At 60.2% G+C, this 26,892-nt stretch overlaps 2 protein-coding genes and 1 long non-coding RNA gene across 7 annotated transcripts in view; 2 read left to right on the forward strand and 1 right to left on the reverse strand.

The window, feature by feature from the left end:
• DNAH10 (dynein axonemal heavy chain 10) overlaps positions 1-611 on the forward strand; it is a 106,989-nt gene extending 106,378 nt beyond the window's left edge. The window contains exon 79 of the mRNA XM_037511308.2: positions 293-611. Coding sequence (XP_037367205.1) covers positions 293-439 — 147 coding nt within the window. The 3' untranslated portion in view covers positions 440-611. The remainder of the gene's footprint in view (positions 1-292) is intronic.
• A 767-nt stretch (positions 612-1,378) lies between these two features.
• On the reverse strand, positions 1,379-26,851 carry CCDC92 (coiled-coil domain containing 92). Of its 5 annotated transcripts, none has more exons than XM_054695411.1 (4): positions 26,809-26,851; positions 4,459-4,605; positions 4,050-4,091; positions 1,379-2,576 (listed from the first exon to the last, which is right to left on the reverse strand). In XM_054695411.1, the coding sequence occupies exons 2-4, from the start codon at positions 4,586-4,588 to the stop codon at positions 1,798-1,800; spliced, it is 951 nt and encodes a 316-aa protein (XP_054551386.1). In that variant the 5' UTR covers positions 4,589-4,605; positions 26,809-26,851; the 3' UTR covers positions 1,379-1,797. The 5 variants fall into 5 exon arrangements, with proteins under 5 accessions (XP_054551386.1, XP_037367209.1, XP_054551384.1 ...); XM_037511312.2 differs by lacking the exon at positions 26,809-26,851 and adding an exon at positions 26,515-26,543; XM_054695409.1 differs by lacking the exon at positions 26,809-26,851 and adding an exon at positions 23,060-25,987.
• Positions 13,003-20,674, forward strand: LOC129145811 (uncharacterized). The gene is made up of 3 exons (XR_008551900.1): positions 13,003-13,087; positions 19,552-19,724; positions 20,657-20,674. It is a non-coding gene; the product is annotated as an uncharacterized LOC129145811 (long non-coding RNA).
• Positions 26,852-26,892: the final 41 nt, after the last annotated feature.

The raw sequence follows: 26,892 nt of genomic DNA on the forward strand, positions 1-26,892 counted from the left end.
TGAGGGGACAGCAGGGCTGGCGGGGGACATGGGCGCCTGCGTGTCTGTGGGGACCTGGCAGGCAGCTCAGGTGCACGTTCGGAAGCCGCCGTCCGGACCAGCCTCAGCTTCGCTCTTGTGAAACGCTGTGGTTTCTCTCGAGTCACGGTGTGGTTAGATGTGGGGTGCACGGTGGGCGCCTCCCGCTAGGCCCAGCCCGGCCCGCCTGCGAATGTCTTACCTGGGCTGTGCCTGGAGGGGGGGACCCGCAGCCCTGGCGCCTGCGGGCCCCTCACACGCTCTTCCTCTGCAGAACACGCTGCGGACACCCGTCTACACCACCTCCACCAGGAGGAACGCCATGGGTGTTGGGCTGGTGTTTGAGGCTGATCTCTTCACCACAAAGCACATTTCCCACTGGGTGCTGCAAGGGGTGTGCCTCACCCTGAATTCTGACTAGCCCCGTGCGCCCCCAGCCCTGCACCCGTGTCCTGAGACCCCGGCCCTGAGTCCCGGGCCGACGCCCACGTGTGGGCAATCAGCCATTTTAATGCCTTTTCGGAGAAATTACCTGGATTTTTGTAAAAACTATTTTTTTTTTTTTAGAATTCTGTATATTTGCAAAGTAAATCCCGGCGAGCATTTTAAGACGTGTCGAGTTCTCTTTCCTTCCCAGAGGAAAACGCCGGACCCAGCAGTGCCTGCCCGGCCTGCCCGGCCCAGAGCGGGTTCCGACGCCAGCCTGCAGAGGGCGCTGTGCACAGCCCAGTCTGTCAGCTGCGCGCTCTGCAGGAGCTGCCCGGCAGGGCGGGGGCAGAAGGCAGGGCCGAGCCCCCCGCCCTGGGTTGCCGGTGCCGGTGCCGGGCAGTCACACGTGGCCACTCCTCCCCGTTCAGAACACTCTGGGTCGGCCCCTTTGACTCTGGCCGGCGTGTGGGTGAGGCCGTGGAGCCGAGACGGCTCCTACCTGCAGCCTGCGCGGGGCTGCGTGGGGCTGGGTGCGGACCTAAAGCCTCCGGCAGCGCCCAGGTGCCCTTTCCGTCTGTGCGCCGCGGGGCTAGCGGGGCCCTGGGGCTAGCCTGGGGCAAGGCGTGGCTCCCTCTAGGGGAGAACAGGGGTGAACTTAGGTCACGAGGGGGGGCTGGCCACAGGCAGCAGCAGCATTTGCCGGGTTCTCAGCAGGGAAGAGGAGTGTGTGTGTGGGGGGGGGATGGCTCTGGGCAGGGAGGTAACAGGCCTCCTCTTTCTGGACGGCCCCGGGACGGGCCCTGGGGAGCAGGCACCTGGGTGCGAGCAGGGTAGTTGCTGGGGGTGAGGCGCGCTCTCCCCTCCACGACCTCCTCCCCGCCCGTCCCTCCACACGGCTCAATAAAAGACACAAGGCAGAAAGAAGGCGGGTTTAGAAAATAAAGTTTGTTGGGATCTTGAACATTTTGGATCAAACTAATAAAAAAAAAACCACAGCAACTATGGACACACTCAGGCGGTGGCGTGCGGAGTGACGTCATCCTATGTAGTTCCTGGGACGCGCGTGCAGCCGCTCGGAGCCGGGCGCCCTGGGGAGCCGGGGCGCCCCCAGACCCCGGGGTCAGGTCACGGTCGGTGTGTGTTGCTGGACTCGACAACTGGGCGGCGGCGGGTGGCGGGGGCCGGGAAACCAGCGGGGCTCGCGGGGCTGGGCCGCGGCGCGGAGTGGATGGGGCTCTGCGGGGGCGCGCGGCGAGGAGAGGCGTCTGTGGACGGGCCTGAAAACAGCTTTGGCATGCACGGGCGACGGGGCGGCGCGGGGGGCTCCTCGGTGGTCACAGTGCGCGGCGGTCACACAGTTCTGTCCGTCCCTGAGTGCTTCCTCGCCACCTTGCCGCCGTTCACCTGGTCCACGGCCAGCGTCTCCACCTCGGCCGGCGCGGGGGCCGGGGCCGCGTGGTGGATGCGGTGGGCCACCCCGACGTGGGCCTTGTGCGGCGGCTTCTCGCGGGCCGGGCCGGGCTGCTCGCTGGCGCCGCGGTCCGAGGCGATGGGGGGGATGACCAGGGGCCGCTCCTTGATGAGGTGGACTTCGGCGGACTCCCTGGCCAGCAGGAACGGGGTGGGGTCGGGCATGGCCTCCACCGGCTCCCGCAGGAGGAGTTTCCGGCCCTCGGCCCCAAATCGGTAGACCTCCTCAAATTCCGGGTGCAGGGGGGCCGAGAGGCTCTTTTTCATCCGGCGGCGGGGCGTTTCGGGCAGCTTGTCCTTGGGGGGCGCCGGCTTGTAGCTGGCCAGCACGGGGCTGCCGGACGGGCTGCTGTCAGACGTCCCGCTGGCGCTCGCGAGCTTCTTCTTGGCGGCGTGCAGCTGCGCGGTCAGGTAGGCCACGGCGCCGGCCCGCTGCTCCAGCTCGCCGGACAGCAGGTTCAGCTTGTGGCTCTTCGCCTTGAGCTCCTCCAGGTACTTCTTCTCGCGCTCCCGGGCGGTGCTCTCCAGCACGGCGATCGCCGCCTTCTTCTGCTCCAGCGTCTGCAGCAGCTCGCTGTTCTCCGTCTCTTTGCATTTCAGCTGAGCTTCCAGGTCCTCGCACCTTTTCTTGAGTTCGCTGCTTCTAGAAGACCCGTCTCCTACGAGACAAGCAGAGGGAGGGCTCAGGGGCCCCGGCGGAGCAGGGAGGCTGCTGGGGGCCCTGCGGAGGCCGCCCGGTGCCACTGAGGGGGAGCTGCGGGGAGGGGGTGGCCGAGCTCTGCCCGGCCCCACGCCCCGAGGTCCTCCCCGCTCAGCGAGGGGGATCGGTGGTGGGTCTGCGGGGCACCTTCCGGCTCGTAGTTCTCTGGCTCGTGGCAAAAACTGAACGTCTCCAGAGTTAAAAAATGCTGAAGCTCCAACGGGCACCTTGCAGTGGCTCGGGCTGGACCGTGGCGGGGCCGGCGTGCGGCCGCGGTGCCCGGCGTGGGGGCCGCACGGGGAACAGATTCTCAGCATCTCAAGCCGCGAGGCCTGACACAGTCCCTCGTCTCACTCGGGGGGGTGGGGGGGACTTGCCCTCGCCCCCCAACCCCCTCCCCACTCGGCCACTCTGCTGCCCTGTCCCACGTCGGCCCCCAGCGAGGTGGGCGCTGCTCCCCTCCACCTGAGGGCCCAGCTCTGGCGCCTCTCCTGGCTCCCCGCGTCACACACGGGCCTGCTCAGGCCCTGGGCCCCTCCCGGCTCCCTGGCTGGCTGTCGTCCTCGCCTGGTCTCGAGAGCCGGGAGCTGCCCGCGTCTCTCTGGACTCTGCCCTGCTGGTCTGGAACCCACCTGGGGTGGCTCCCGAGGGTCAGCCCTGCGGGTGATGTCCGCACACACGGCCCTCAAGGCTGGCTAGCTCTGCCCCCCTTCTTTGTTCCCCAACTCGACCGAGTCTAGACGCGTCACAGCCGTGGGGGGGCGGGTGAAGGTCGCTGACTGGAGGGGACTCCCTGGAGGCCCAGCTCCTGGCCGGGCTGTGGAGGAGGCACCGGAGTCCTTTCCCCACAGCGAGACCCCAGGGGGCTCCTTACCACCCCCACCTCCCACACTCTGCTGCTGAGGGGCACTCGGGAGACGGCGACTGAGGATGGAGGGGAGCGGAGCCCTCAGGCTTGGTGACGCGTGTCAGGGGCCGTGGCTGGCCTGTCCCCGCAAGGGCCGACACGCTCGTGACAGGTGCCACCGTGGCCCTGTGAGACAAACGCCGGCCTGGGGTGTCCAAAGCCCGCCCTCTCTGGGGAGCAGCGGCCCAGCGCCCGTGACTCTCGCTGCTGTCCCAGCTGCCGCTACGCGGAAGGTCCTGTGGGCTCCCCCGAGGCCTGCGGGGCTCTGGTCAGGGGAGCCCTGATGGGGGCTGCGTCCTGGGGGGGGGGGCCCGGCCTCTCCTTTCTGGCCAGAGTCTCTGTGTCTTGGTCACAGAAGGAACACGCTCGTTGCAGAAAAGCCAGAAAGTCCCGCAAAGCACGTGACGGACATTCTGGACACACGTGTCACCCGAAAGCAGCCCCTCCTCCCGCCGCGGCCACGGTCCGCCCGGCTTCCTCTGGCCTGCGGGGAAGGCCCGTGGGCTTCTGGAGAAGCCTCCTTACCTGTCTGGTCTGCACTTTTGAGCGTCAGTTCATATGTTAAATCTAGAAAGGAAGCCATACGTTAATTCCGTTGGGCACCCCCGAACCTCCGAACCCCATCAGCTCCGCAGGTGCAGAGCTGAGGCCCAGGCGTGGCCTGAGTCCCACCCAGACGGTGCCGGCCGGGAGGCAACTGTGGCCCTATCTCCCCCCGGGGACACACCCCAACAACCCACAGCTGCTCTCCCCGTCCTGCAGGCCACGTCGTGGCCCCCCAACGCCTTGCAGATGGGCCCTGGCGCGCCGTGCCCCTGGAGGCCTGCAGTGACCCCTGCTTGGTGGCCGCCTTGCACGCAGGGCACCAGCGAAGACGGGGTGAGCCGCACGCCAGCACGGAGGAGGCCGCACCCGCCGGGAGCCCGGCTGCTACCTGTGCAGTGCTGCTGCAGCCGCCGGATCTCGGCGTGCAGCCCCTTGAGGGTGCTGGCGTGCTCCCGCTGGAGGAACAGGAGGTTCTTCTGCGCGCTGTGCAGCTGGTTCTCCAGGTTTGTGGCCGCCATGTTGACATCCAGATGACCTGCAGGGAACAGGTCCCGGTCACCCACCCCGACTGGGAGGGTCACTGGCTGCCGGGCGGGCAGGTGGGTGGGGAGAGGGCGCGGCGGCCGCAAAAGGCCTGGCTCTGCACAGAGGGGAACCTCAAGTCCAGGGCACCCGACTCTGCTGGACATCACAGACTGACCAAAAGGACTGAGGCCGTTTCACAGAGCGAGTGGAGCCCTACACCCACCCGGGGGCAGCCTCGCGGGCACAGGGCAGCAGGAGCCTGCAGGCCGCCCTCTGGCCCCTCACCTCCCGGGCTCTGCTCTCCGTGCCCGAGCCGGCTGGAAGGGCTGCTATCGAAAAGTCAAGTAACAGGAAGTGTTGGTGAGGATGTGGAGGAAGGATTCTTGCACACTGCGAGGCGGGCAGCATACTGGCCGAGCCTCTATGGGTAACTACGGAGACGCCTCAAAAAACTAAAAACAGAATGACTATATGATCCAGTCATCCCACTTCTATCTGCCTGAAGAGTGTATGAAAAATTTTTTGAAGATTTATTTATTTATGCATACAAGAGCTGGGGTACAGGCCAGAGGTACGGGGGTGAGAGGACTCACCAGAGACAGAGTGGGGAGCAGGACAGGCGGATCTACTGAAATCCACTGCTGAGGGGAGCAGCGGGGAGACAGGAGAGGTCTGCTGCGCGTGTGGGTTGCTCCCTGGCCGGGGATCGAACTCAGGCCTCAGAAGCAGAATAGCATAGAAGTGCTGAGACAACCCCTGTGACATCAGGGGGGCCCCAGAATATGAAAATGCTCATGGGAAAAGGTATCCGCAGCCGGTGCTCATGGCAGCGCTGTTCACAATAAGGAAACGAGCCAAGTGCCCAACAGCAGACGAGGGGGAGAGGATGTCCGGGCACGCAGCGCAGCCGGAGAAGGCAACACCTCGCCCTCCGAGACAGCATGGGCGGGACCAGAGGGGATGGCGCCAGGTGACGTAAAGGAGAAGCAGGAGACAAGTGCGCCGCGCGCTCACTCGTGTGGAATACGAAGAAGCGAGCAAATGAATGAAACCCAAACCAAGCCTTAGAGTCGGACTGGAGACGGGGCGGCCTTTCTCCTGCCCGGGCTGCTCTGGACGCTCCCCAGTTCCAGCCGCCCTGCTCTCCCGAGCCAAGGTCCACCTCCCCCCAGGAACCCTCTGCCTGTGCCCGGAGCCTGGACCAGCGGCCTGCGTTGTTGGTCTGCGCTAAGCCAGGCCCCGAGGCCCTCTGCCCTCTGTGCATGTGGCACCAGGCCTTGCCCAAACTTCAAAACCAGTTTCGACCTGCAAAGTCACACAGATCGAGGCCCAGACACAGAAATAAGTACGTGCTACTGGGTCCTCCGCGGGGGCAGGGCAGAAGGAAAGAGGGGGCTTCGCTGCCCCCCCATTCCAATGGTCATGTAGCCTTACATTTCACTTGTGACAAATTTAAATGACTCGGAGAAGCGTCCCACGCTGGCTGCCTTGGCCACCGGTGACTCTGACTCGCATTTAATCGGTAATTCATTAACGCACCAGGGACCCGCAGACATACAAGCGTGCCCTTGAAGCGCCTGCCTGGCAGTCTCGGGAAGAAGGTGAGCGCAGAGAGTGGCTATAGGAGGGGACAGGCCAGCGTGAGGCGGTTTGCGAGCCCCCTACCGCCTGGGCAGGGCCGTGGGGCGCACGTGGGGCTGTGGGGCGCACGTGGACAAGGCACACAGGCCCCGGCAACAGCCGCATCTCCACCCATCCCCAAATTCCTAAGTCATGGTCTCCTCACAACAAGCCACGGCCCGGCAGCCTGGTGGGCTCCCCAAGGATGGGCAGGGACGGGACGGGCTTCCTGCGGTCAGGTGGTTCAGGCCGAGGAGGCCCAGCTGCGGGTCGGGACCGTCTGCAGGGATGGGAGGGGCAGGCCTGTGAGGCCTGGTTCAGTACGCCCCAACTCTGGGGGGCGGGGCAGGGCTGAGGGAGCCCCCCACTGGGGAGGGTGGGCGTGGCGGGTGGAGGGTGACAAGTCACTCACCAGCCTCCGCCAGCCTCTGGGCACAGGCCACCACAGTGGGCCCCAGTGGGGAGGAAGCCCAGCCTGAGGCCTCTTACCCCGCTTGTCTCCCACGTCTCTGTGTGCACGCAGACCTCGCCGCCACTTTCCTTTTCAACACGGGCTGACAGGCACGTCCCTCAGCTGCTCCTGGACTGGCCGGCTTTCCCGGAAGCCCTGGATGGCCTGTCCCCATCCGCCGTCCCCGGCCCCTGGGGTGCTGTGCTCACCCCCACCGCTGGCCTCCCAGCCCCCGCACAGCATGTCCCACTGTCAGCCCCGCTCTGGGCCTGTGACGGCCCCAGCTCCCTTCATATCTGCGCTCACGCCCTGGGTCTGGGCTCCAGGGAGTTCCTGCGGCTCCGGCCGGGCTGAGCAGGATGGCCAGGAGGGAGCATCGGTCATCACGCAGCGGCCACCCCTCGGAGCGCGACCTCACCCCACTGCTTGGGAGCGAGAGCTCACCGCACCCCTGGGCTGCGTTCTCAGGCTAAAAGACATGGCAAGTTTGATAGGCAAGGGTCTCACCGTTTAAAAATGGGAAACAGGGCCTCCCCGGTGGCGCAGCGGTTGAGCGCTGGGTTGCGAAGCTGCCCGCAGCCTCTGCAGCGCCGGTTCAATCCCCGGCTGCTCCCCGGCCACCGGAGGAGGGTCCCGCATGGTGCGCAGACCTCTCCTGCCGCCCGCTGCTCCCCTCGGCAGTGTACTTCGGTCCTTCTGCCTGCTCTGCTCCCCGCTCTGGCTCTGGTGAATTCTCTCACCCTCCCGCGCTTCTGACTGTGCCCAGTGCTTGTAGAAATAAATAAATAAATAAATCTTTAACCAAAAATAAATAAATAAATAAATAAATAAATAAAAATAAAAATGGGAAACTGCTTTGTTCCCAGGCAATCAAAAGCAGACTTATCGTGTGGCTCCACACAAACCAGCAGAAACAGGGTAATCATTTTAGAATCTGAAAAAAAACAAAACAAAAGCCAAACAGCAGCAGCAGCAGCAGCAGCAGCAGCAGGCGCGGCGCCGGGACACGCAGCCGTCACCACGCGCTCACACTGGGTTCCTCGTCCCGTGAGCCCTCGGCCGGCCCCACCAGGAGCCCCGGGCCCTGCAGTGTCCGGTGCCCAGTGTGCCGGGGCAGGGAGGCAGCTTTGCCCGCTTTCATGGGCTCCAGGTGGGAGACACCTTCAAAAGCAGCTGCTCTATCACTTCTTTGTTTCAATGTGGAGAGACCGAGGCCCAGAGGAGATTTGTTTACACTGCGGGGTAAGAAAAGACCAGAAGGGACGAACTTCTGAGGCGCTGGCCGCGGCTTCCCCGAGCGTGCTCTGCGGCACCCGGACCGTCGCCTGCGGCTCTGGCCCACGGGAGCTCTTGAGGGAGGTCGGGATGTGATTCTGACCCTGACCTTGGTCCCCAGTCGTGTAAACATGCCTTCCAGTCGTTCCCTTCGCCGCCCCTGCGGTGGCCGGGCGTCTCCTGCACACCAGCTAAGTGAGCGCGTGAGCCAGAGAAGCTCCAGCCCCTCCCCAAGGGCACCGTGAAAGGCACGCGCAGCCTCTTCTGCTGACTGGCATCTGCTGCTCTCCCTGGAGAGGAGTTTCCAGCCAAGCAAATAAAGACAGGCAGGCAGAGCCGCGCGCCCTCGGGACAGCAAAGCCTATTTCTTACTTGGAAACAATCTATAGTTCTCTACCAGGAGCTAAAAAAAAGGTCTGAGGCGAATGAGGCTCCTGGCTCGCGATCTGAACGCCTGCTTGCAGGGAAGCGGCTGGGCTGCCCGGCCAGCAGGCCGCCCTCGCATCCTGCTTGTCCTCGGGTTACGGCATCCCCCGGCCGTCACTGCACGCCCAGGACGAGGCTGTCACCTCAGGGTGCGTGGCGTGCCCGCCGCTGCCGGGCAGACGAGGGAGCGCCAGCTTGGGCAAGAGCTGGGTGTGAAAGCGCAACGATGCTTTAAAGGGACAAAAACCTCGGGCATAACCGGGCCCTGCAGAATGGGGTTTCTGAACAGCGGGTGGGCCGGGGGACGCTGAGCGCTCAGCATGGGGGGGTGGAATCCGGGGCTCCCACTCTGGCTGGGCCACTAAGTCGCGGCCGCACTGAGCCCCCACTTTCTGCGAGACGCACAGGACCCGCTGGGCGCGTGGCCGGGAGGGCGGCACCAGGTGATTGGGGTGGCACCCGGCAGCGTCTGGTGTGGCCCCATGCCATGAGCAGCAGCAGTCAATGCTGTGCTCCTCCACTGTGAGTGCGCGGATGGAGGTTTTTGTGTGAGGCCCTGTTCCGGGCGGACGTGTCTCTGACAGCTACGAGAGGAAAAGCCTGGTAGAAACAACTACCCAAAAAGGCATTTTTCTGAAAGCCCGAGGCTGTCTGACAAGGGTGTGCCTGGCACATCGAGACTGCAGTCATCAAACACGGTGCAGGTCTGTATCGATGACAAATGTGTCATGACGGGTTCCTGACAGCGACACATACGTGATGTCACGTTCTGCGTACGTTACTCCAGGAGGCACTTACGGGGATACACCGAAGTGTCACAAGTATTTCCTTCTAAAGAGTGGGCTGTGGGTGGTTGATTTTACTTCTTAAGAGTCCTACTTTGGCACGACGGAAAGCTCATTTAACGACATCTGTATCAGAAAACAAAGCAATTCCTCTCAAAAAAAGATCATCACTAAGTGACGTCATGCATTTTAGCGACATGGTTCCGGGGCCAGCTCGGGTGGCTACAATCGCGGCGAGGTCGCCGGCACCAAGAAGAATTGACAGGAAGGCAGTTTTTTACCGAAGCCACAATTCAGCATCCCCAAGACAGGCAGAAAGTGATCACGACAGCTCTTGAGCGCCCGCCCCCGCGCTGACGTTGCCCGTCACGAAACACCAGGCCTGCTGCACCTCCCCCTGCAGTGACCTTTAGGGCTAACCGGCCCTAGGTCCGGCTGGGCAACCAGCGCGCAGGGGAAGAACAGCAAAACCCTACCTGCTGCACCTCCCCCCTCCCCCCGCAGTGACCTTTAGGAATGGCTTTCGCCACGGTCCCTAGATCCGGCTGGGCAACCAGCGCGCGAGGGGGGGGGGGGAGAACAGCATAACACCCTGAAGCAGAGGAAGTGCAGCGGAAGTTCCCTGAAAAGACAGAAGCTTATCAAAAGATAACGACCACCAGGAACCACTACAAGAATGCTAAAAATCTTTTCCCCGTCTTTCTAGAACTACAAACTTTAATCCCTTATTGTCTTTCTAAACTTCCTTCTTTCTTCTATAATGGTCATTGCTTGTTGTGTAGATCACCTCCCTGATGGTGACAGACTGAGCCCATGAGCAAGCTGATTTCATGGATATTCATTCCTGTGCTTTTGGAAAACATATATATACTGGTCACAAACTCAAAGGAAATTACACTCAGATTTTCACTCTTGAAGTGTGTCTGTTTGTCATTTTGTTATAGGACAGGGAGAGGGGCAGCCCAAACCCCGCAAACCTGCCTATTCTAAATGGGTTCTGCCATCCGCCGCATCAACACAAAACATAGGAGACTTTAATGGGAAGGAACTTTAATAAAAACTAGGAAACAATACAGGTAAGGCAAAGAGTCTAGTTTCTAAATGAAGCACCCAAGGTTACCCATCCCCTCGTGGGTAAAACTCCATCCATATGGGGTCGGCCCAGAGCAAGGCCCCAAAGCCTGCCACAAGTCTAAAACATCTTCCAGTGGGGACCCACAGAAAAGGGTCACAAACAACCGGACAAGCCCGGAAGGAAAAGAGCAAAATCAACATCCAGATAAAAGCTGCCATTGTCACCTCCCCACGGGTCTCACCCACATCTGTGTCACCCAGTCCACGACCAAAAGACAAGCTCAGTTTCTTCACATGTCTCTAGGCTCCATGCGCCTCCTTCAGGTCTCCTGGCTCCATCCTGCTTCCTTCCTTAGTCTCTTCTTCTCCTTCTCCTCTTCCTGCTCCGCTCCACCCTTCCTTGGGTGGGGCAGGGAAGCTGGAACCTCCCCCTTTCCTGGGGACCACCCTGTTACAATTTCTTTCACTGACGCCCTGACCACCCTGCACGCTTCTCTCAACCCTGAGGTGGCCTCATCGTCTACTGCTGTGCTGGTCCGTGGCACAGGCCCATCAACCACACCAGCTGCTGACAGCCATTTCCTTCTGGAAGAATGTGCAGCCTGACATTCAAGTTGTAATAGATGCGATTAGAGAGACTGGCAATTAGAGCTGGAAACACGAGCTGTCCTGTCTGGGAGCCGCCGTGACGGAGTCACTGACCGTTTCTCTGCGGTCTGATTAGCTCATACTTCATGTCTCTACTCGGCTTCTGTTAAAAGCCATCCCGGCGTCTGCCCACTGGCAGGGGCGCGCGTGAAAATGTCTCGCACAGAAAGCTGCATTCCCCAAAGGGTCTTACCCAAAAGGGTCTTCAAGTGGGATGTGCTGGCCGAACGGGGCTAACGCCTGAGCCGCCGTGGGCTGACACCACGTGGTACCGCCTGCAAGTGCCCTCGTCTCATGGAAAACAGGGCGACTGAGAGGGCCAGAATGCCAATGCCCTAGGGCAGGCCGCACCCCGGAGCTGGGCTGCCAGCACCCCATCTCTGTCCCGGCTGGGCTGCTGTCAGGGCTGAATGCCAGCCCAGAGGCAGCTGGCACTTTCTATTTCACAGAGAGGTTTAGAGAGAAGCTGCGTCCGGGGAAGCAGGGGGGCCCACGGGGCCGTGCTGGCTCTGCTGGGCTCCCGGCTCTCCCCGCGTCCCCCTCCTGCCCTTCCTGGCCGCCTCCAGGACAGGCTCCCCGAGGAGCCCCTTTCATAGCCCGGGTTGGGACACACCCAGAACAGCGATGCCATTTACCACCAGCGTGATCCTGGACCGGCAACTTAGGGCGGCGCAAGTCCCGCGACAGTCACAGACACAATGTTCCACCTGGTGACGTTTTCCCCGGGGAAGGGGACAAGCAGCTCCCAGCTGGCTAGTGTCCCCACCTCCGCACTTGCCTGTGACCACCACAGCCTCACTGTCTGCCGGCTGATGACTAAAGCAGCAGTGACCCAAATGCTGGGCTGTCTTTTCACACCAAGGGCAGAGGAGACGCTCCTTACAGCTGAGCGCTTGACAGCCGCACTCTGAACTGCATTTTCTAGGCCCCAAAGACATGGTCCCTTGTTTTTAAAATACCTCTCTCCGTGGTCTGCCAAAGAGATGAGCCGCTTCAACTGAGTGAATGCACAGGACTTCTTCGTCCCCCTCTGCGGGCTCGCCCAAGCATCACAGAGGTTTTAAGGACAAAATGTTTTATTAGGGCCTCCCTGGTGGCGCAGGCAGTTGAGCACCACACTGTAAAGCTGTCTGCAGCCTCTGCAGCGCTGGTTTGATCCTGGCCCGCCGGCGAGGGTCCCACAGGGCGCAGCAGACCTCTCCTGTCTCGCCCGCTGCTCCCCTCAGCAGTGTATTTCGTCAGTTCGCCTGTTCTGTTCCCCACTCTGTCTCTGGTGAATCCTCTCACCCTCCCGCGTATCTGACCTGTCCCCAGGTTCTTGCATAAATAAATAAATAAATCCTAAAAAAATAAATAAAAAGAAAAAAAAGTCTTATTAACTGAAACTCTATTCAGCCATATTTTGTCCTCATTACTTACAAAAATGGGAAGTAGTAGGCTGCTTCAGTCACTCGAACAGAGCACATTTACCCAAAGCTTTTATCCTGGGGTGCCGTGGGGAGGGCCCGGGGCCAGCAGGTCCTCTGCACAGGCTGTCCTGCGGCCAAACGGTCAGGCAGGCACCGGGCGCCGCCTCTGACGTGTCCTTCTACGAAACAGGCCACGCTGACTATCTCGGAAGAGCTTCAAGAGGGGCGGAATCAGAAACCTTTGAAATGATTCACTTAGTCCAACAACAGTCAATTCAGAGACGACAGACGCCACGGCCAGGCATTTACTTTCCGTAATCACCTAACCTGGGTTTCACTAGTAAGAACGTTTGCTTTTGCTGGGCACACACTTCCAGGAACAACGGAGCTGCAGCACCGGCACTTATCAACCAGAAACTTAGAACTGGACAAAGGCTTTTACCTAGACCTCCGTTTCCCAGGGCCTCGGTGTGGAGGGCCTCAGGATGCCCACCGAAGGGTGCGCAACCCCTCAGCCTCCCATCCGACGAGCTGCCAGTCCCCGCAGACTGTTTGCCCCCTTGAAAGTCTCCTTTCGGTGAGCGTCCTGGGCTGTGGAGCATAAACGAGGCACTTTTACTGATGACATTTCAGGCTGACTCCCAGAAAGTTCTTTCCACTCACAGTGATTCTTTATTATGTCAGGGAACAAGAGAATTCCCGGAATGCTGTGTTCCAGTTCTCTGTAAGTCGAGCCTCAAGCTGCAGGGAGGAGGGACACTCCCCGCCCGACACAGACCCATTAAGAATTGATCCGCTCAGGAGGTCTGTCGTTCAAACCCGGCGGGTTCATCTGGGGTCCGGCTGAAGCCGGCGAGCTCAGGAACATGCCTGGGTGCCGGGGCTGCGCGCGTGATCTGAAGGCTCCTCTCTGCGGCCCAGTTCGGGTCGTGTCAGATGAACGAGCCTGCGCGCACGCGGCCGTGGGAACACGGGAAAACAGCGAAGTAAAACATGACACTCCAGCAGCTGGGGGGGGAGGCGGTAGCAGTTGGGGCAAGTTCCTCCCCCCGTCTTAAATTCACGAGGATTTTTCAGAGTGGGTGCGCCCCTGTATCCTGCTGTCCCGTGCCCTGTTAAAGGCCACTGTTTCCCTCTGCGCGCTGTCACTTTTTCCACTGGCACCACCGCCAGGCGTTTGTTTTCCTCTTGTTTGACCTCCTGCTCCCACAATGGGATTAATTATAATCCTGGGTTTGCGACGCGTTTTTTCAGGGCCCACTTTTAATTTTTTTTAATAATAAGCACCCAATGTATCCACATTTTTGGGGACTCGACGGTTTTGGTGTTAGAGTGCTCGGATTTTCCACTGGAAGCCCCAGAGTCTTGCCCTCCCTCCTGCCTCATTGCCCCCTTGGAGCCCTCTCAGCCCCTCTGTCAGGTGGGGGTTCCTGCTTCTTGTGGCTGATCCAACACTGGCGAGTCTACTGGCCAGTCAGGGGCCTTGGGGTCTGTGTTCCCTCTGTCTGAGGAGTGGGCTGCTGGCGGGGGGAGCGCGCGAGCGGCTGCCATCCTGCCTGTGATACGTTCGGCTGGTGCCACCGGCTTTTCTTGGGTGTGATCCACAAATGAAGGTGTGCGACCAGGATGGTGCTGGGTCACGATCCGTGCCGTCCCTCCCAGCTCTGTCCTGACACCCACTGGGTGAGCCTAAGATCTGTGCAAGGAAATACTCAAAGGCGTTTTGCACTCATGACGAGATGGAAGTCGTTCATAAAAGTAGCGACGACCAAGGGTCTACGAGCCAGGCTCACGGCCGATCCTGCCCTTCTCTTAAGGCGCTGAGGCTCAGAGAGAAGGGCCCTTGCTTCAGCTACAAACTCTAAGTGCGTAGGTGCAACGCAAGTCAGTTTCCAAGGCGCCTTCTCTGCCTCGGGTCCTCCCACGGTTGTCCAGTCCCGACTGTGTGGGGTTTGGAACCGGCAGGTCTCAGGGCAGCTTCCTCTAGTTGTGCCCGGTGGCCACCGCAGCCTGAGGCTTGGGACAGTGGCCGCTGGGGCCGGTGCTGCCACAGCTCCCCTGGCCTCTGCACGATGCCCAGCGACAGGCTCGCTGCTCGCCAGAGCCCAGACCCGCCAGCTTCGGTTGTGCAGACATCACGAGCTGGTGTTCTCTGGGGCCTCCTCCCTCTCCCCCTCTTTTGCAAGCAGGACGCAATGGTGCTAACACAGGTCCGTGTTTTAGTAGGAAGCTGCCTAACCGTGGGCCCCAGTTAAAGCCGAAAGCAGGGCCTGCTCTGCGTGCTGGCGACGGTGACGGGGTTGGGGGGGGGCTCCGGGTCCAGGCTGCCGCCCTGCACCCTAGCTCTGCTGCTTACCAACCGCCCGACTGGGCCAGCTGTGCCACGCTTTCTCCCTCACCTATCTGCAAAATGGAGAGACAAGATTTCTGCTCCACCAGGTTGCTGAGTGGGTTTTATCATCCAGAGAGGCATGATCCAGCAGATCTCAGTGCCAGGACGGGAACATTCTCCACCGTCCAAGTAGCCTCCGAGAGCCAGGAGCAGCCACCCCGAGCACTGGCTGTGCTGGGCACGTGGAATGTAGCTCTGCAGTGTCTGAGGCAGGGTTTTTCATTTTATTTATTCTGACTGGAATTAACACAAATCCACACACCCCGGTGAGGCCCGGGGCCACCATCCCAGCGACACAGATGGCAGCGTTGAGAGCTCCGTGCAACAGTGATCACTCCAGCGCGGGGCATGGCCCAGCGGGCCTCCTCGGGCCTTGGGGGGACCCGAACAGGGCGGCTTGGCCTGTTCTCACTTTGCACCGCGAGAGAAACTGAGCAGCTTCACCCCGCTGGCCATTATTGTCCAACTACCCCGTTCGGTCTTCACAACGCCGACCTCTCTCTGAGACGATGTTGCTCACGTATCTCCGCTCCGATGCCAGGATGTAAACTCAGGAGAACAAGGGCCTCTCTGTCTGCCCCCGGCTCTATCTCCCGCCCCAGAGTGATGAATGCTCCTCTAGTAACGTGGGCTGGCCCCTGAGAAAGGGGTCTCTGTGGCTGAAAACCGAGGCGCTCCGGCTCCATCTCCGGTCTGCCAGCCCGCCCATCGGGCAGCACGCGTCCTGCCGGCGAGGGGAGAACTGCTGATGGGCATGCGGAGCGCACAGAGGGCCGAGGGCAGCGCCTTCAGGCAGGCCTTTGAGGACTCTCTCCACCAAAAAGTCCGAAACCAAAGCAATCCACAATCGCGCCTCATGTAGACGAAGACACCCCGGCCGCAGGGCACGCGTGGGCTGCCGGGGTGCGTGGTTGGCGGCTGGCCGCATTGTCTGGGCGCATCTCATTCCACCTGGAAGCGCGTTTCCGCCGGCTGTGGTGTCGGCTCTGAGAGCCGCTCCACAGGCACCGCATCAAGCTGAGAAGTGGCTGTGCCGGGTCAACCCCGGGCCCTGCTCTCGTGCCCGGCTTCCCGGCGCAGAGCAGGCCCGGAGATTCAGAGGCGCTCGCGCCCAGCGGCCGCGGCTGCTCGCCCGGGCCCCTGCAGGAGTGGAAAATCAAGGACGACGCAGTTTCCATAAAGCCCACTTTATTCATCCAAGGAAAACCCTGTACTTCACCTTGGAATTTCCCAGTTGAGAGCGGGCGCAGCCCCTCGGATCCGCAGGCCGGGAGCCCCTCCCGCGGCCAGGCGGTGACGGCGATGGCGGAGGCCTCGCCTCGGCAGTCCTGTCCCTCAGCTCACCAACACTCACAGCGCCGCTGGTCAGGGGCTGGGCAGCCAGCGGCCTCGGAAACGCGCCCCAAGGCGGGCGGCGGCCAGCAGGGGCGGCTCCCACGCAGCTCCTCGGGCCACTGCCGGGGCCCAGGGGGCACCCTGACTGACCCCCACCCCCGGCCCGGGCCTGCCCGCTCCGGCCTGCGGGTGCATCGCAGACGGAGAGGGCAGCAGGACCCGTGGCCAAGATGGGTTTGTGCCGCAGACTCTGCTGGGGCCAGGGCTTGAGGCCAGGCAGGGCTGACACGGAGGCGGCACTTCTGAGAGAAACGCTGAAGTCGCAGCGGGACCATGACCCAGGCGGGGCGCGCGTGGGGCGGGGATCGAGGGGTGTGGGTGACTGCGCCGAGCCAGCCTTCAGGGCAGCTGGGTGGGAGGGGATAGGAGATGGGGGAAGGTGGGGTTTTCATGTAAGAGGCAAAATTTCCTCTAGCGAGCCTGACGCGGACGACGAGGGGGGCGGGCGGGGAGCTCAAGGGAATGCGGGTGAATATAGAATCGCCTTGTCCTGAGGGCCCACGAGCCGAGCACGCAAGGGGTCCCGGTACCTTATTTCATGCATTAACCAAGCAGCTAAAGGCGCAGCTAGAGAGTGGCTCGGCTGGACTTCACCCCAAGCCAGGCTGATGGCGAGCCCGGGCACCCGAGGACCCCCTGTGCACCCCCGGCTGTGGGAAGGCGCACCCCCCATTTCTGAAGGCAGGAGCCCTGCGGAGAGAGGGGCTGCCCCACCCCCCGTGCCCACGTCCTCCCCACCCTTTGCTTTCCCCCAGTTGAACTTTAAGCTTCTGGGGTCTGTTCCTTTCCGCGGGGTGTGAGCGAGCAGAATTCTAGTGTTTCTTCTCGAGGACGCTGCTTGTGGGAAAAAATCTCAGACTAGGAGAAAATGTTTCTTTGCTTGCAGAGCTGCAGAAAAGCAAGCACTGCTCTCGGTTAAGAAACTGCTCCGTGGGAGACGGTCGAGCACCGCAGCTGTCCCGGGTGGGCTGTGCAGGTGCGGACGCCCGGCCGTGCCACGCGGTGTCTGGAGACATCTAGCCTCGGAGAGCGCTGCTCACTCACTCAGATGCGACCGTCAGTGTCCAAAAGGCTGCTTTCTTTTTTTTTTTAAAAACAGGACTTTTATTTTTTAAGTTTTATTTATTTATTTATACAAGCACTGGGTACAGTGAGAAGCGCGGGAGGGTGAGAGAATTCACCAGAGCCAGAGCGGGGAGCAGAGCAGGCAGAAGGGCCGAAGTACACTGCTGAGGGGAGCAGCGGGCGGCAGGAGAGGTCTGCGTGCCATGTGGGACCCTCACCAGTGGCCGGGGATCGAATCGGCGCTGCAGAGGCTGCGGGCAGCTTCGCAACCCAGCGCTCAACCGCTGCGCCACCAGGGGAGGCCCCAAAAGGCTGCTTTCTTCATTGGTCGCCCGACTTGATAATTTATTGTCTTGATGCTAGTGAAGATTACAGAAACTTCCACAGTCTCCTGGTCAGACAGAGAAGGGGCTTGGGGTCTCTCCACGCAGATTAAAGCAGACGCAGATGCTAGTAAATTCTTTAATCAGTGGCGTTTGAGTCTTGCTCATTAAATCAACAACTGGCGCCGTGACCGGCTGCACAGGACGGGAAGACGGCCACGCCAGGACACGGCACGTATGTCCTGCAACGAGTGGCCTGAGTGGTGCCCCGTCTCACCTGCTGAAAGCCCCACCTGGCGTCCACACTGGCCCCCCGGCCCGCAAGAACCTGCACGGTCATGGCTCTGGAGCTGGAGCAAGACAGGGTTTTTGGGTGCAAAGAGCAGATGGAATTACTCTGCGAACTTTACACTGCGTCAGTGGGGAGCAGGGAGAACCGCCGCGAATGCAGGCATGCCGCCCCAGTGAGCTGCTTGCGAGCTTGATCAAGCTGGACCCGGGTTCTCATCTGGGTGCTGGCCAGTCTAGAGACATCTGAGGTTGTCAGAACCAGGGCAGGGCTCTTCTGGCTTCTGGGCGGAGGTCAGGGCAGCCCCCACCACTGCGTAGAAAGGCCTGGCCGGGAGCATCAGTGCCGCTGGGGTTGAGAAGCCTGGGCGGGACGAGCTCCAGCTGGAGGCGGGCCCTAGTGCTGGGACTAGAGCTCTGTGCTGCCCTCCTGGGGGTCCCGGTGGCCAGTAAGCACGGTGGGGGGCAGCTGGGGGAGCTCCTGCGGCTTCTTCCTAGAACAGAAGCTGCTGCTCTGGAGAAGTCACCATCCGCGAGGCTCCCAAGATCCATGGAGTTTCTCCTCCACATCTGAAGCTCCTGGCAGGCAGGTGGCAGGGAGGTGCCACCCATGGCTCAAGGCCGGGCCAGGTTTCCACCTGTCCTTTCCTCCTTTGAGTTGGAAGAAAGGGCTGCGTGTGAACCCCGATCTAAGAATGTGAGAACTTTCTTCCTAACGGTCCTGTTGTTTGACAGCACAAGGTTTTGCTTAAGGAAACGGAGAACGGAGAGGTTGAATACAAGAGAATTCTGGAACCCCAGAGAGGGAGGCTGGCATGAGAGTTACAAGAGCTGTGCATCTCCAGGACACTGAGACACTAAACTCTGAAGTTGCTCCGATATGCACTTTCCACAGGACAGCTGGGGAATCTCCAGGAAACTTTGATATTTAAAGGTTTTAACATTTGTTGACCACAAAGGAATTCCTATTTTTAAGGACATCACTAAATACATAAGTCTTATGAGGATTTTGAAGACTCTCAAACTTATAAAATAATGCCAAAACTCTTCCTATGCCACACGTGCTAGCGCTGTAAGAAAAGCCTTCCTGGTCAGGAGACAGGAAAGTGCAGGCAGGTTCCCTGGTCACCGGGAAAACGTGTTTAGAAAACAAACCATAATTCAAACTTTGTAATTTGCATGAGTGAGTTCAACAAACTGGTGTTGAGCTGGTAAATCTTAAAGTGGCTTTTCACTTGGAAAAGCTCTGATCCAAAGTAAAAAGTTATTCGGGCTACAAAACCCCAGTTTAGAAGCAAAGATGAAAGATGAAAGCTATTTATCTTTTTTTTTTAACTATTTTAAGTCCAAGAGTGATGGAATTCCAGTGTGACATGGTACTGGTGAGGCAGAGCCACACAGTCCCAAGGACTTGGGGTGCAGAGCAGGCTGTATGGCCCCGGGGAGGGGGGGCAGCACGGGCGCACAGTTCGTGCTCTCACCGAGGAGAGTGCCTTTCTCTGCGTGCCTCTGAGCCACTGGAGAGGTCAACTGGAATCCACCAAAGAACGAGAGCTATAAAGAGGCTGCTGCAAAGATGCCAAGGGCCCTGGGCGGGGGAGGGGGGCAGGCTGACCTGTGCATATGAATCCACACAGAATGGTGGGATTTTGGCACAAAAGCTAAATTAGACTGGACGCCACGCGCTCCTTACACTGGCCTTACAGAGCATGATCGGGGCAGGTGACCCTGGACGTGAGCGCGTAGCTAGGGTGAGTGTAGCCCAGGAATCAGCATCTCTGTAATTTGCTTTTTACAAACTCCAGGCAGCATCACGTGGCCCGTTAACCCACACAACCAGATGACCCCGGGGCTGAGGAGCGGAAGAGCCCACGTTTCCCTGGCAAATTCTCAGTATCCACCGCCACAGCGCTCGCTAACGTAAACTCTATAGATCTTCTGAAATCCCTAATTCCTTTCGGACCAGCAGAGCACTGAGGTAATTAGTCGTCTATACTTACCTAAAGATTTATAAAGATGTCAAAATTCAAATTAAAAAAAATACTATCACCTGACTGTCCCCACGGGGACCCGCCAGGTGGTTCGGAACTGGCTCTTCAAGCTCCAGTTAAGACGGTAAAATCCACGCCCAGACTACGGGGCTCTGACGTGTCCGATGACATTTACGCACCGCCCTCTCAGAGCCTCAGAAATCCGCCGTCGCCTCGCGCCGCTGTCGGAATGGCGACGTGTCCTCACCTAGCGGGACGTGGACGTGAATCCGCGAGAACTTGTGTATAAAGGACGAGCAAAGACTAAGGAAGGGCTCACGGGAAGAAAACCCATCTCTGGCCCGCACTCTGTTCTCCCCCACCGCGCAGCTGTGCTGGCCTCTGCCTCGCGGGCTGCCCAGAGGCCAGATGGGGCCCCAGGACACGTGGTCCTGCTTCTTGCTCCTGCGCCTTTGCTCTGCCCGCAGCCATCGTGGACACAGGGGAATCCTCGCTCGGGGGAGAGGGGGGTTCCACACTCCACCGGTCTCAGGACTGTCCCTTCTGTCCCTCGGCCAGACGGTCTCAGGCTTAGCCCCCCTCTGACCTGTCACCCTTGTCGCCCAGACCAGGCCCTTCTGGCAGCCCCTCCCCATGCCGTCCTGGCCCCGCGTCAGGGCCTAGTAAAAGGGGGCATTCTTGCCACCAGGCCACCTTTGGCAGCTCCATGGGACGATGTCCTCATCCTGCTCCTGTGCCCGTGGCCTGGCACCGTCACGGGAAGGGCTGCCAGGTACGACCGGACACAAGTGGCTCCTGACTTCGTCTGCATGAGCCCCGCCATGCTCCCAGGAGGGCGGTGATGGGAGGACTATGAAGACAAAGGGGGTGCCTTTGGGGGTGGCATTTGTAAATATGTTCAAATCGGCTTTATTCTAAGGCGGAGAATGGCTTCCAAGTGAGCGTTTGAGCAATTTCACCGACCGCAGTGGACGCCCGCGTACAGAGGCCACAGAGGACTGTCAAAAGGACTCTGAAATGTTTTATTTCCGGATCTGGCGCGTTGGCTGTGTTCATTGGGAAGAGGTGTTCATGGAACGTACAGGCCATGCTGGAAAAGCGCCAAAGGGCGTGGCGTGGCCTGAGCCTTCCCTGTCCCGTTAGGATGGGAACAGGTGGGGCGGTGGGGGCTGCGGGAAACACCCTGGGGGAGCCCGCAGGGCCTGGGCTGCAGTGGCCAGAGGCCCAGCCATGGACTGCAAACACCTGGTCTCAACTGTCAAAGATCCAAGACCGGAGAGGACGTCCAGTTAGCACCGGAGTCGCTGCCCTCGCAGCTCCCAGCACGGCGTGGCCTGCGTGTGCGTGCAGCTGAGGACGCCCAGGGCCGCAGGCTCACCTTAGGGTGAGGCCATGCCCAACACGGGGCCTTCCTGTGGGACGCCCCTGCTACCCGCGAGGACGCCCCACCACTCAGGTCTCCTCTCCACTCCACCATCTTAGGCGCGGGAGGGCACCTGCTCAGGTGGCCCTGCGCCCCCTTGGGCATGCTCTGCTCTGACCACAGCCTGCTGGCCGGTGGGGGGGGCACGCGTTCTAGAAGGAGCCAGCGAAGCCCCAGCGGGCACAGAGTCCCACCCACCAGGCCTGGGACGCGCAGGCCCTCGACACACAGCAGCAGACAGCCTCAGCCGCCCGTCCCCAAGAGGGCCGCACCGGCTCTGTGGGTCCCGACGGAGGTCTCTGTCTGTCTCCCCGGAGACACCCGCCCCACACCTGATGGCCCGGGCTTTGCAGGCCCGGTGTCGAGTCCACAGCCTCGCTGCGGACAGCCTCGGCCCGGTAGACACAGACTTGGCCACCTTCCTGATAGAAATGAATCCCTCTCCGAAGCCCGCATGGCTGCCGAGGCCTGGGCAGAGGAGACCTGCTTGCTCCCAGTGGCTGTGCCCCCAACCCTGGCCCGGGCACCAGGGTGGCCAGAGCAGCTGCCTTAGTGGCTGGAGCTGCTGCTCTGTCACAGGGACCCAAACGGCAACGGTGACTCACTACTGAGGCCAAAGCTGGAGCCCCTGAAAAGGCAGCCCCCGGCCCCAGTAACCCTGCCGTACGCTTGTCTGTGCGGACACCTCTGGAAACAGCAGCGGACCCTCCCGGCCTCTTGCCGGGTGCAGGGGGATCTGCTGCCCCAGGCACCAGGCCGGAGGAAGGCGAGGGCCCCTAGCAGGAACATGGCTCTGCAGGCCAGAGAGACTCCAGCAGAGCTGGCAGGAGCAGGGGCCGGTGCCCCCACAGCGCGGAAGGCGCCCTGTCGAGGGGACGTGAGTGCCTCGCGAAGACAGTGCTGGGAGGACACTGGGAGTCTCCTTGATGGGCAGCAGCGCTGCTTAAGCAATGCTCCAGAAAGTCGGCTTAAGAGATGCCCCTCAGCCCTCCTCCCTGCCAGTGAACAAGAGGGGCGCAGGGTGCGTGGAGAAGCAGGCCGGGAAGGAAAGCTGAGGAACACAAGCTGACGGGTCTCGCGCAGACCCAGAGGTAACCGCTCAGAGCTGCCCACAGGCAACAGAGAGCAAGAGAGCAAGAGCGAGAGAAAGAGAGAGAGAGAGAGAGAGAGAGAGGGAGAGAGGGAGAGAGGGAGAGAGGGAGAGAGGGAGAGAGGGAGAGAGGGAGAGCGCCGCCGCCGCAGAGGGCTCGCCTCAAATACCTCCCTAAAAGTCGTGGGTGTCCCCCACTCACTGCGAGCGCCAAGCAGCTGAGCCTCGCTCGTCCTGAGGGCGGGAGCCGTGGGATGCGGCCAGTGGGGAGACGCCAACAAGGGAGGACTTGCCTCCTGCTGCACAAGGCGGCTCTGACAAACCGGTACCAGGAGCGGTGGGGAAGGGGTCCCTCGGCCTGGCCTCCCCGAGCGGAGGAGACGGCCCGGCCCCCGGCTGCTCAGAGACGCGCTGCCGAGCTCCCGCCAACCGCTCCCAAGGCTGTTTTCTACCGGGTTGCCTCACCGGACAACTTGGTGTCCTGGACCTAACATTTAAAGCAACATCTGCGGTTTTCCCTCTCTCCTGAAGGCATGAAAGTGGGATGGTTTCTTGTTTCACTTTCAGCTGGCCGGAACTCGCCCCTTCTCTTCCCGCCTGCGCCCAACGTGAATAAGCGAATAAGCGACACATCCCTTGGGCAAAGCGAGTCTTTTGTCTCAGTTAAATGGTCACACCCTAACTTATCAGGTGGATGATGGGCACAAAAGCCTGAGACAAACTCATCTTCTAAAGAACAGGAGGGAGAAACTAGTTCAAAAAGGATGGAGAAAGAGGACGTGCGCGCACACAGCAAGGCCGGATCCTACCTCCTCTCTCGTCTTCCTAGAGTGTGCTGGAGCAGCTCGGCTGGCCTGGTTACCATCACGCACCCTGACGTCCTTGGGCAGAGAAGGTGTGGGGTCCTCTGGGGTTCACAGGAAATTCTGTTCAGCTCCTTGGCCACAGAGCCCCAACCCCAATGACCAGCTCCATCCGGGTGTCGTGACTGATCTGGGGAGCTCACTGCTCCTACTGCCCATAAACTGTCATTGGCAAGACCGGATTAGCACAAATGGGACACATTTCTTCATTCTTCAAGCACAAAGCTCCGATTCACCCAGTCTTTTTAGTAAACTAATTCTACTTCTCAGCTTTGTTATACTCTCAGCCGCCAACAGATATTTAAAAACCACACAGACATACTGGAAAAAGGGCCAATGCAACTTACTGTAGGTGGATATGACTGGGCTTTTTGCTGTGAAATTTGAGTCATGTTTGAGTAATGAAGTAAACAAACTAAAATGCAGAGCAAGCACAAGAATCAGCCCTTAATGAGTGTCTTCTAAAAAATAATTTCAGCCAAGGGGAAAAAAATCTATTCACCTTCACAACCTGCTGACTCTCAGAGGAACGATGGACTGACATCATTCCATTTGGACAAAGAGCTTAAAAAAAGACTCCGCTGCTTGCCTCCATAGAAGATGGTAATTTTCCTCTTGATTAAATAGAAAACAAGAGCCAAAGAAAGAAATGCAAATCTCTTACAATGAAAAAGTTTTTCAACAAAACAGGGTGGGAGAGTCCCTGCAAAGCCCCACAGGAAAGCAGAGTAGGGCAGAGCCACCTCTGGCACCCGGCTGCCCCGCACCCTGGAAAAACCTCCCAAGGGGGCAGGTGGGTGTTGGGGGGTGTCGCTGCGCCCTTACATAGAAGTCAGCATAAGAAATAAAAAAAGAACTGCGATGCCCTCCAGTCCAGCTGCCTGGGGACCCAGGCTCCCAGACCCCAGACCTCCTCACCCAGCCGCCTCCGTGATACCTCCTGGCAGTCATTTTCGCCCAGCAGGGAACCACCTTATCAGGAAACGCCTCAGGGAAAGGGCAGCCTTTCTTTCCACTGCTGGAGGCTGTAATCATAGGCAACTTTTGCTTTTATGTCAAAGTGAAATCTGTCTGCCTGGAAGTACTGCTCAGTCTCCTCTGAACTCAGGCGTTAGAATTCTTTTGCTACACAACAAGCCCGGAATAGCTGAAGACAATTAGGACACATTTCTTTTCCTACTCAAACCTCTCTGTGGGTTTAAGCATCAAGGCTGGAGATGTGAACACTGGAGTCACCAAGCTGGCAGCCACCTAATCATCTGGAAGGTTCACCTGACACAAACATTCACTGCACCCTTGGTGTGGGGAGCAGACACACCACACTAGGGGTCCTCGACCATTAGGACGCTCAACTCAGCAGCATGTTTAATCTTAGTAAGCAAACACATGCACTCATTACATATTAGGAACTATTTATGGCTGACCTCGTTCTAGATAGAAAAGGTCCGTCTTTTCTTGCCAGAAAGAGGAGAAAATGCAATATAACAGAAACAGAAGTATCTCTGCAAGGCAGCAGCTCCTGTAAGTGCCACCGGATTCGTTGTGACTGCATTCCGCCAATTAGATAATGATGATGTTAAAATGAATTTCGCCAATGAATGACAGATGACAGAACCCCTACTGAAAGTAAAAGAACTTAGTTTTTAGTAAAGAGTGAATAAAAATATCTAATTTCCAAGGAACCTTTTTGTTAGGTGATATACTGACACGCGGTACAGTAAACCGATACAAATAATTGTGCTGTATTTTAGATTTTAAATATATGCGCAGGAAATTAACTGGGTAATTACACACGATACTGAGGAACAGCACAAACTATTTTAAGGTTTTTCAGCAGTGTGTATGTATTTGCAAGGACAGGTACTGTTAGGGGGAAGTGATGAATTGTTAGGGGGAAGTGATGTCCTGAGTTAATCCCATACAGGATTAACTTTGTGGACCCCACCCCCACTCCAGACTAAAGCCATCAAGACTCTGGGAAAGACAAATCCCATCACCACCAAGGGAGGGTGGCTGGGACCTGAGGGTGGAGTTGGGCAGCCAGGTTGGATATAAAAAACCAAACACGTGGGCCTTGGGCTCTCTCTGGCTCGCGATCGCTCGCCTCCTGGCTTCACCACTCCTGGCTGGCGGCCAGCTCTCAGAGCGCCATTTTGGGATTCCTGATCGGCGGATCGGGTAGGACTCATTTAAAAGTTTGTCTCCCACTTTTCTCCCAGAGCTGTCCATTTCCTCATTTCCCCTTCCCTTTGTAAATAAACCTTTTATTAACCTTTCACGTGCGCCTGCAGTAGAGCATTGATAAGTCCTTTTAAGCGCGCGGGTGAGGACCCACAGTCAGGCACCCCGTTTTGTATCGGGGCTGCTCTACAACAGTACCAATACGTAATATGCAGCACAAGTCTTCCGATATATTTCCCAGGTTAATGGTTCACTAAATGAAATACATAAACTCAGAACAGCTCTGGAGGTGTAAGTCCCTTTAACCGCTGGCATTTCCCCCTTACAAGTCAATGGCAAGAAAATGCAGGGAAATTCTTGACTGTGCAAAAAAGACAATCATTTAATAAAATAATGAAACTCTTAAAAACGTTCCAATGTGAAAGAGCCTTTAAGAAACAACCATGCTGGCGTCAACACGCCCCAGGCAGGTTTCTGGACATGCCTAACCCAGGGAGGCATTAATGGCCTGGCAGCTTGTGTCCTGTTCTGAGACCGATGGCTGCGGTCTAGATCACACCGCACGACTGGATCTCCCCTTAGGCCCCTCATTTCCCTCATCGGACTAGATCGCAGCGTTAAATAGCAAAGCTGGAAATGAACGACGCAAGTCGGCATGAAACCCAAGTTCAGATAAACGAGAGGAGCCGCCGGGGCGGCCGGCGGGCAGCCCGCGGGCCCAGCCAGGGCGCCGCGCCTCCCGGCCCCACGCTCGGCCGCGCGGGCCGCAACCACATCGCCGCTCGGGGTGAGCCGCGGCCCGTCGGGGCGTCGGCCGGGCTGGAGGCCGCGCACTCTCGGCGGGGTGTCCCGACGGGGCCGTGCGCCCCCCGGGCGGGCTCTCGAGGTGCCCGGCCCCGCCCGCCCGCCCGCCCGCGGCTCCCAGAGAAAGCCGGGCCCGGCCGGCGCCCCCGCCGCACCTGCAATGCGGCTGCTCCTCGCGTGCGCCCCGCGGGCCTCGCCGCCCGGGTTGGCCGCGGCGCGCCTCCCGGCGGGGTACGGCGCGGGCGTCGCCTCAGCGGGCGCGGGGGCCCCGCCTCACGGCCGCCCCCGCCCCCCGCCCCCCGAGGCGCCCGGCCGCGGCCGGCCTCGCCCCCGCCCGCCGCGGGGCTGAGGGACGAGCGCGCCCGGCGCCGCAGGCCCGGCCAGGTGCGGCGGCCACACCCCGGGCCCCGCCTCACCTGCGCGCGGCGGCCGGTCCCTCAGGCGGCGGCGGCGCTGGGCGCCGAGCTCCGGGCGGGCGGCGCGGCCCGGCGGCCCATGGGCGGGGCGGGCGGGCGGGCGGGGGCGGCGCGGCTCCGGCTCGGCCCTCCCGGCCGCGGCCCCGGTCAGCGGGCGCCCGCCCGGCGCGCCCGTCGCTCCCCCGAGCGCCCGCCGCGGGGCACGCCGGGACGGGGCCGGGCCGGGGCCGGGCCGGCCGGGCCGAGGGGCGGGCGGCGGGGGCGCCGGGGGGCGGCCGGCCGCTCGATACTCACTTGGCGGGGAGGGGGCGACGCCCCCCGCCCCCAGCCGTGGCGGGGCCGGGCGCGCACCGCGGGGAAGGAGGGTCCGGCCGGCGG

The sequence above is a fragment of the Talpa occidentalis genome, unplaced genomic scaffold (genome assembly GCF_014898055.3).
Source record: "Talpa occidentalis isolate TD23 unplaced genomic scaffold, MPIMG_talOcc4v2.1 talOcc4.14, whole genome shotgun sequence".
Taxonomy (NCBI): domain Eukaryota; kingdom Metazoa; phylum Chordata; class Mammalia; order Eulipotyphla; family Talpidae; genus Talpa; species Talpa occidentalis.